Raw genomic sequence first — 8,705 nt, 5'->3', positions numbered from 1 at the left:
AAAAAAAAAAAAAAAAAAAAAAAAAGCTACTAATGTAGCAAAACAAAAAACAGAGAGAGACAGAGAGGGGGAGGGAGAGAGAGAGAGAGAAAGAAAGAAAGAGACTAGGTTTTGGGAACCAATGAAAATTGAGTACTAGGAAAATACATGAATTTGTTTATTATTCCAGTCTGATCTCTTGGGTTTTTCTGAGAACTTTCTTGTGTGATACAATAAAGGAGAGCTTCTTTCTTGAGACCTTGCTCTGCATTTTGCTATCATTTAAGTTCTTCCTATAGAATTTGGATAAAAAAGAATGGAAAGACTTAACCACAGACAGTGCTTTTACTATTCTGTGTTAATAGTTTGGCAAGTTGCATAGACCCAATTAACTTATGAGTGGCAAGTTATACATTTTGTTTTTTTTTTAATTTTTTGGCACCAGGGATTGAACTCTGGTCCTTGCACTTGCAAGGCAGGTTGCGGTATCACTGAGCTAAATCCCTAGCCCATGTTGTACATTTGAGATAAAAGTTTCTATGCTTTTTTTGGTACTGAGGATTGAACTCAGGACTTTGCACTTGTGAGGCAGGTGTGGTGCCACTGAGTTAAATCCCTGACCCAAAATTTCTATGCTTTTGATAAATATGACATAGTATATACTTCATATGAGTATCATTTCCTGTTAGCATTTATTACTTGCGTGTTCATGACATGCTGGGCAAAATACATTTTTTGGTTAAAAATTTAAAAATATAATTAGAATTTTAGATTCACAAGCCCCTTTTGATATTATTGATACCTTGAGATATTGCAAAATTAGATCAGAAAAACTTGCATTAATCTTCCATAAAAATACTGTACTTCATTGCTCACTAATAGTGAACAATTGAGACGTAATGATTTTTGTGGCTTGGGTTAGAGCTTTCAGGATGTAGCAGTGGCAACAAGCTTTTGTGGGGTTTTGAAGGTTCCTTCAGAGGATTCTTTTTCCACCTATACAAATATTCCCCCCACTCCTCAGCACTGAGCTACACTCCCAGTCGTTTTTTATTTGGAGACGGTCTTGCCACATTGTCCCTGCAGGTCTTGAACTCACCATCCTTCTGCCGTACCTCCCAGAGCGTTGGGATTATGGGCATGTGTCTTTGTGCCTGGCTCAGTGTCACAAAATTCCTCTTTGGTTACTAGTCGATGAAACTTGAAGGAGGGCAGATAGGAAGGCCGAGAGGGAGCCTAGAGATAGCTGTGGCTGGAAGGGGAAGTTACTCATTGTTGTGTTGTGCACTGCAGACACAGGAAGAGCATTTGGATCGCTTCTGGCTGTCAGGCCGGTGCATCTCAAGGAAGTACCTAGAGCAGTGAGGATAATACCTGTTAACAGTAGTGTTTTAAGCTTTTTGGTAAGAATGTGGTGAATATTCTTTTTTGTTCTCCCAGTAGTTTTGAGAGGCAGGAATTGTGTTATAGATGACAGTAACCTCTGTTTCCCACAGGGTGGGTCACAGCCTGGGTTGATGGTGGGCAATAGTTGAGGTTGAGTGAAAAAGGATTTGTCTTACTGCATTGAGAGTCTAGGGCAGGGGCCAGCAAACCATGTGTGTGGAATAAATTCACCTATTTGTCTTTACATGGCCCACTAGCTGAGAATGGCTTTGACATTTTTTAAGTGATTGAAAAAATAATAAAAGTCCTATTTTGTGACACGAAAATTAAATAAAATTCTAATTTTAGTGGCCATAAAGTTTTATTGAAAAAGCCAATTCTTATTTTTTTATTATTATTATTTTTTTTTGGTTCCTAGGATTGAACTCAGGTCCTTGTGCTTGCAAGGCAGGCCACCGAACTGCTGAGCTAAATCTCCGGCCCCAATTCTTAATTTTTAAAATATTGTTTTTGGCTGCTTTTATACCACTCTAATGCATTTGGGTGGTTGCAGCCTAAAATATTTATTGCTTGGCCCTTTACTGAAAAATTTGACTAAACTCTGGTCTAGGGTCTTTTCTGCCCATTAAGTTTATGTGTGTTTTGTGTGTGTGTGTGTGTGTGTGTGTGTGTGTATGTGTGTGTGTGTGATAATGGGGAATGAACCCTGGGTCTCACATGTGCTAAGCACATGCTCTACCACTGAGCTACATCCCCAACTGAGTTTTTAATACTGTACAGATTCACTTTTTTTTTCATTGAGTTTATTGGTCCTTTTTAGGTATACAGTACAGTTACATTCATCATTGGGATTTTGTACCTTCACATGACAGATCTTGGTTCTCATTTTTTCCCCATACCCCTGCCCTCCCTTTACCCCCTCCACCCTTCCCTATCTACAAAGACTTTGTTTCCAATTTTTCCTTTTCTCATATTTTTTCGAGAACTGGTACTCTAATAAAATGGAGAACATAGAAGAAATGGACAGAGATTTCTAGATACTTATAAATTACCAAAGTTGAATGTAGAAGATAAAAGAATTCTAAACACTCCAATTACAATCAGTGAAATTGAAAATGTAATTCAAACTTTACCAACAAAGAAAAGCCCAGGTCCTGATGGCTTCACTGCTGAATTCTGCAAGACATTTAGAGAAGAACTATTGCCACTACTCTTTAAACTTTTCAATGAAATCGAAAGGGAAGCAGTACTTCCAAATTCATTCCTGGAAGCAAGTGTTACTTTGATTCCAAAAGCAGAGAAAAACCCAACCAAAAAAGAGAACTACAGGCCAATCTCCCTAATGAACATGGGTGCAAAAATCCTCAATAAGATACTGGCAAACAGAATACAGAGGGTCATCAAGAAGATCATAACACCCTACCAAGTCAGATTTATTCCAGGGATGCAAGATGATTCAGCATACATAAATCAGTAAATGTAATACACTGTGTTAACAAAGTCAAAAACTGTATGATCATCTCAATAGATGCAGAAAAAGAACTTGACAAAATTCAGCACCCAGTCATGGTAAACACCCTGCAGAAAATTGGAATAGTTGGTCTTTATCTCAACTTGATAAAGGCTATCTATGAAAAGCCAACAGCCAACATCATAGTAAATGGCCAAAACTGAAAACCTTCATGCTAAAATCAGGAACAAGACAAGAATGTCCAGTGTCACCACTCCTGTTCATTATAGTTCTAGAAACATTAGCCACAGCAATTAGACATGAGAAAGAAATTAAAGCAATAAAGATAGGAAAATAAGGGGAAAGAGAAAACAGATGCATGTTTTTAATACTGTGCAAACACACATGTACCTACCTACATGCCCCACTGCACGTGTATCAACTTCCTGCAATGAATGTAATCGATTATGAATTGTGGATGTGTACTACTCTGCAAAAAAACCAAAATTATAAAGATATCCCAAGATCATCATAATTTTCACTATAAATATACTTTTTATGTATCTATCTCAAATTCCTCTCCTCTGGCATATTTCACTTCTTGAATCCCTATTATAATTATTTAATTTTCCTTTGTGACAAGAATAATTTGTCACTGATGGTTTAGAATGATTTAGAACTTTGCTGCTGATATTTGTTTCTGATTCTCCACCATTTTCTCTATAATAATGAAATAGGGTACCATGTTTTTCTTAGGTACAGTTTCGTTCTAATTTGTCCTTTACTCTATTTTAAAATTTGCTTACATTTTGGTACACTGTGATCTACTTATTTCCCCAAAAGGAGTATTTTATTTGCTTCTCCCAAATCATCTGGCTTACCAGTGACTTCCATCTTACCATATTACCTTCCTACTTAACATCAAACGCCAGTCCACAGAGGTTTGTAGGTAGTATCATAACTCTTTTCCTCAAATGAGAAATCTTCGGCTAGAAGAGAATACACAGAAGTAGTCTCTGTCTTCCAGATTTTGTAGTCCAGTTTTCAGTTGCTACTTAGATACAGATTGGTATTTATACTTATTAAGAATGAAATTGGGATTAACCTAACATTTCATATATGTTATCCAGTTTGTGTATATGCTGACCCTGAGCTAGGTTAAGAATTGCATTTGAATGACAGGGTTTCTGAGTCAAAGTTGCACTTTCTTCACACAGTATCACGTTGGCTTAGTTACTTTTCCTGTTGCTGAGACAAATATCCAACATCCAAAGTTAAAGGAGGGAAGATTTATTTAACTCACAGTTTGTAGAGGTTTCAGTCGTAGTCACCTGGCTCCAAGGCAGGGCAGCGTGGCAGAGGGGTATCGCAGAGGAGAAACAGTCCATGGAAGGACAGCCAGCAGTGAAGTAGCAAGCAGCAAGTGACCCCAGCAGTCCCTTATATTCTATCCCAGCTTCTTGCCCATAGGACAGTAGCACTCATACCCAGGGTGGGCCTTCCTATTATCCATACCCAGAACTATGCCTAACCATTTGATTAATTTAGTTATCACACTCGGACAGTCCCAGCATCACATGCCCTAGATCCATCCACCTACCTATGAAAAGCCCTACCTATGATGGAAGGGTAGTAATAAATGCATTTTGAATAGCTAAGAAGAGTTATCTCATTACTGTAATTAGCAAGACCTGCTAGGAAATGTATTCTAACGGGTGGTAAGTGGGCAAGGCTATGGGAACACAGGTCTTTGAAGACTGCATAAATCAGCTCATCCCAGCATGGGTCAGAATTTGTAGGTTTGTCTGACTTTTATTTTAAACAGCACGTGGCGGCTTGAATCTGACACTGAATACTTTTGCTGGAGTCATAGGTGATCTTTATAACTTGGGGAATTGGCTAGCATTTGATTCAAATGCCTGTGTGGAAGTCTTTAGCTTTTGCATGTCTGCTCTGGTCCTTGTCCTTGCATCCTTGCTGCTGTCACCGTGATGACCCCTCCTGGACAGTTTTTTTACTCACTTTTCTTCCTTGCAGGGCTACCAGTTTGAGGAGGACAATCCCCTGCGAGATCACCCTCAGCCTTTCGAAGAAGGGCTGCGGCGACTTCAGGAGGGGGACCTGCCTAATGCTGTGTTGCTGTTTGAGGCAGCTGTGCAGCAGGATCCTAAGCACATGGAAGTGAGTGGCTCATCTTCCTGGCAGCTTCCTACTGTGTTGAGGGTGGCTGCAAGGTTGGCTGAGGCCTCAGCTTGGGCTGGGGGAGCAAGGTGGTGAGTGGAAGGAACCAGCAGCAGGATGGACAGGCAGCCTCAGCAGTGACGGATCTGTTGGCTTCCCTCTAGGCTTGGCAGTACCTGGGCACCACCCAGGCGGAGAATGAGCAAGAACTCTTAGCCATCAGTGCACTGCGGAGGTGAGTAGCTAGAGGGTGAGGGCCAGGTGATTGGAGGCCCCAGCCAGATCCCTGCTCTCTTTCTGCTGCCAGCGCTTGTGTGTTCTCATGATGAAACTCGGGTTTGACGTGAGCTGGTGAGAACTGGTTCTAGTCTCTCATTAGAGTTTGATTTTATTTCTGGGATCCTGGCTGGTTCCTTGGCTGCTGGAACTTTCCCCTTCTCTGATCAGAGGCTTTGTTAGCTCCCTGTTAGATCTTAGGGTGCTGATGGGTGCCAGTGTCTGTAGACACCACCCGGTTCCTCCCCTCCCTGTCCATGCAGGTGTCTGGAGCTGAAGCCAGACAACCGGACGGCACTGATGGCACTGGCCGTGAGCTTCACCAATGAGTCACTGCAGCGACAAGCCTGTGAGACGCTGCGGGACTGGCTGCGCTGCACCCCCGCCTATGCCCATCTGGTGGCACCTGGGGAAGAAGGGGCCGGAGGGGCAGGACTGGGTTCTGGCAAGCGGATCTTGGGGTCTCTGCTGTCTGAGTGAGTGCGAGTGGTTCCTGGGGTGAGGAGTGGTCAGCTGGGTCCTAGTGGGAGCATGGTCTTGAGTGTGGGAGTTTGGACTGACTGGGACGGGGTGGAAGAGTGGGATGGGAATCCCAGGGTCAACGCGAAGGAGCTCTGTGTTCTGCAGGGCAGTGCACGTGAAACAGCAGGGCTCTCAGTCATCAGCCAGAATCTGGCCGTGGGGGGATGGCTGATACCTTGATCAGTCTTGGGGATATGATTGGCTTTTTAAGGACTTACTCAAGGGGTGGGAAGAATATAGATGTGTCCATCCTCTTACTTTCTCGATGTTCTTTTCTCACCCAGCTCCCTGTTTCTTGAGGTAAAAGAGCTCTTCCTGGCAGCCGTGCGCCTGGACCCGACGTCCATCGACCCGGATGTGCAGTGTGGCCTGGGGGTCCTCTTCAACCTGAGCGGGGAATACGACAAGGCCGTGGACTGCTTCACTGCTGCCCTCAGTGTTCGTCCCAATGTGAGCCTCAGGCGAGAAGTGGGAAGTGGACGTGGCTCAGGGCCTTGTGGAAGACTCGTGCGTGGGCTGGTTCATTCTGCGTGCGGGTCCAGCTGCCTTGGGAGGCCGGGAGAAGGGCCTGTGTGGGGCAGGAGCTGCCGAGGGTAGGGTGGGTTGGTAGCACATAGGAGCTGCGTAGTGGAGAAGCAGGGAGGAGTGGGCAGAACTTGATGCGAGCCTACTCATGTTCCCAGCCCTTCTCCATCCCTATGCCAGGACTATTTGCTGTGGAATAAGCTGGGGGCCACACTGGCCAATGGGAGCCAGAGTGAGGAAGCCGTGGCTGCGTACCGTCGGGCCCTTGAGCTACAGCCTGGCTACATCCGGTCTCGCTATAACCTGGGCATCAGCTGTATCAACCTGGGGGCCCACCGGTGAGAGGACCTCGCGTCCCTAGTGGGTGCACTCTTTCCACCCGCCTTCAGGCCAGCTCCTGATTCTGTGGTCCCGCCGTGCCTGGCCAGTCCCCGCCCTCTCCCTCCCGACCCGAGCCTGACCTGCCTGCTCCTGCTGTTGTGCTCACCAGCTCTCATCCCTCCTCTTCCCCGCAGGGAGGCCGTGGAGCACTTTCTGGAGGCTCTGAACATGCAGAGGAAGAGCCGGGGCCCGCGGGGGGAGGGAGGTGCCATGTCAGAGAACATCTGGAGCACCCTGCGCCTGGCATTGTCCATGTTGGGCCAGAGTGATGCCTACGGCGCGGCGGATGCCCGGGACCTGTCTGCCCTCCTTGCTATGTTCGGCCTGCCCCAGTGACAGTGGGACGGGCTGCCCTGTGAGTGCCCACCTGGAGGGGTCTCCGTCCTGGATGTGACACCCTCTCCCCCAATGGGTCTCCAAGGGGGTGGGCTGACGACCACAGGCGGTATGGCTTCTCGGGAGCTGCCTCGGTGCAGGGGTGGATCGTCGGCTTCTAGGTCCTACGTAATTGTAGGGTAAGGAGCTGTTGTCTGTGTCCCTTGGTAATTCAGGGGCTGTGCATCCAGCTACAGGTCTCTTCTCATCACGCCCTTTCTTGGTGCTGCTTTCTGGGTAGGACCCAAGGATATGGGTAACTGTTGTCATCAGCTGCCATTTCTGAGAGGGTCTCCCATGTTTGTAATGTCTCTCCTTCCCCCGTGTGACTGGGAATTGGTAACAGGCCGGCCTTCGAGGGCAGTTGTGTTAGGAGGCTCTGCTGGGCATCTGTAATGATGCTTCTGTCTGGGCTGCGGTATGGTAGGCATTGGTTTGGCTCTGGGGAACTGAGCATTGGTGTAGGTGCTTGCAGATCTGCCACTCTTGGACTATCCTTCTGGATGTGAGCTTGGGTTCCCTGAGTGTGTGACTGTGATATAGGAACTCGTGTTGTTACTGTATGGGTCCTCAGGAACAGCTGGGTCCAGTTGGCTGTGGGATAGGCGAAGGCTCTTGTGTGGGATGACCCTGGTGGGGACTCGTCAGGGTCAGATCAGAGGCTCCATCCTGGGACTTTAGTGGGGGCACAGAGGGCATGGGAGTGCAGCAGGCCTCCTAGAAAGACCTGAGTGGGAGTTGTCCTAACTGTAGAAAGTAGGTTCTGAGATTTCCATCTTGCCAAATTCCTAGCAGAGAGGGCACTCTGTGTTACCATATGCCTCTACTGTCCTTCCTGAAATATGTTTAAGGGAGAGTGGGAAATTGTTCTTCCCCCACATTACCACCACATGGTGAAGACTGAGGAAAGAGGGAGCACTGTGGCCTCTGTTCCCTGTCCCCCGCGTGGGAAACCCTGAAGCCCACTTAGGACTGCTAAGCCTCTTGCCTTGTCTTCAGTAGCTAATGATCAGAGAGATTTTTTTTTTTAACTTACCATGGTCCCCAGATTCCATCCTGAAATTTATTTTTCTTTGTATGAATATGTGTAAATGATTTAAAAATAAAACTAAAATATTTGTATGAAGACTAAATGGACTGATGTGGATATGAATTCTGCTTCTGGTCACGAAGTTGGTGGTGGGAGTGGGGTTGGTGTTTGTTTTTCCCTTCTTCCTTTGTCTGCTAAGTGCCCACTGGTATTTTGATGACCTGTTCACCTCTGCAGCATTATTGAGCACATAGGTGCTATAGAGAAGGCAGACAAAGCTACTGTAGGGTTTGCAGAAGAGGCAGATGTCTAACAGCCAGGAAGGTTTACATTTGTGTTACTACTTACAAAGAAAACATAAAGTGTTGTATAATTACATTGGAGAATATTTATTTACTTATTTATTTATTTATTTTTGAGACAGAGTCTGCCTATGTAATTTAGGTTGGTTTTGAACTCGCTGTGTAGCCCAGGCAGACCTCAAACTCAGAGCCATCCTGCCTCAGACTCCAAGTGCTGGGATTATTACATGTGTGTAATCCATACCCGGCTGTAATTCTTTTTTTTTTTTTTTTTTTTTTTTTTTTTTTTTTTTTTTTT

At 45.4% G+C, this 8,705-nt stretch overlaps 1 protein-coding gene across 5 annotated transcripts in view; it reads left to right on the top strand.

Moving 5' to 3' along the window:
- The window catches only part of Pex5 (peroxisomal biogenesis factor 5), an 18,866-nt gene extending 10,700 nt beyond the window's left edge, over positions 1–8,166 (top strand). For 4 of the 5 annotated variants that reach the window (XM_033766310.1, XM_010611705.2, XM_010611704.2 and 1 more), the window contains 6 exons: positions 4,853–4,996; positions 5,161–5,231; positions 5,536–5,748; positions 6,079–6,244; positions 6,500–6,657; positions 6,835–8,166. In XM_033766310.1, the coding sequence (XP_033622201.1) occupies positions 4,853–4,996; positions 5,161–5,231; positions 5,536–5,748; positions 6,079–6,244; positions 6,500–6,657; positions 6,835–7,036 (954 nt within the window). In that variant the 3' untranslated portion in view covers positions 7,037–8,166. Of the gene's footprint in view, positions 1–4,852; positions 4,997–5,160; positions 5,232–5,535; positions 5,749–6,078; positions 6,245–6,477; positions 6,658–6,834 lie in introns of those variants that run through there. The other variant, XM_010611706.3, reaches the window with a different exon arrangement.
- The last annotated feature ends 539 nt before the right edge of the window (positions 8,167–8,705 follow it).

The sequence above is a fragment of the Fukomys damarensis genome, unplaced genomic scaffold (genome assembly GCF_012274545.1).
Source record: "Fukomys damarensis isolate Sample0158 unplaced genomic scaffold, DMR_v1.0_HiC HiC_scaffold_19, whole genome shotgun sequence".
In the NCBI taxonomy this organism is placed as follows: domain Eukaryota; kingdom Metazoa; phylum Chordata; class Mammalia; order Rodentia; family Bathyergidae; genus Fukomys; species Fukomys damarensis.
Note: the sequence above shows the minus strand (reverse complement) of the source record. Positions and strands in the feature narration are given on the sequence as shown.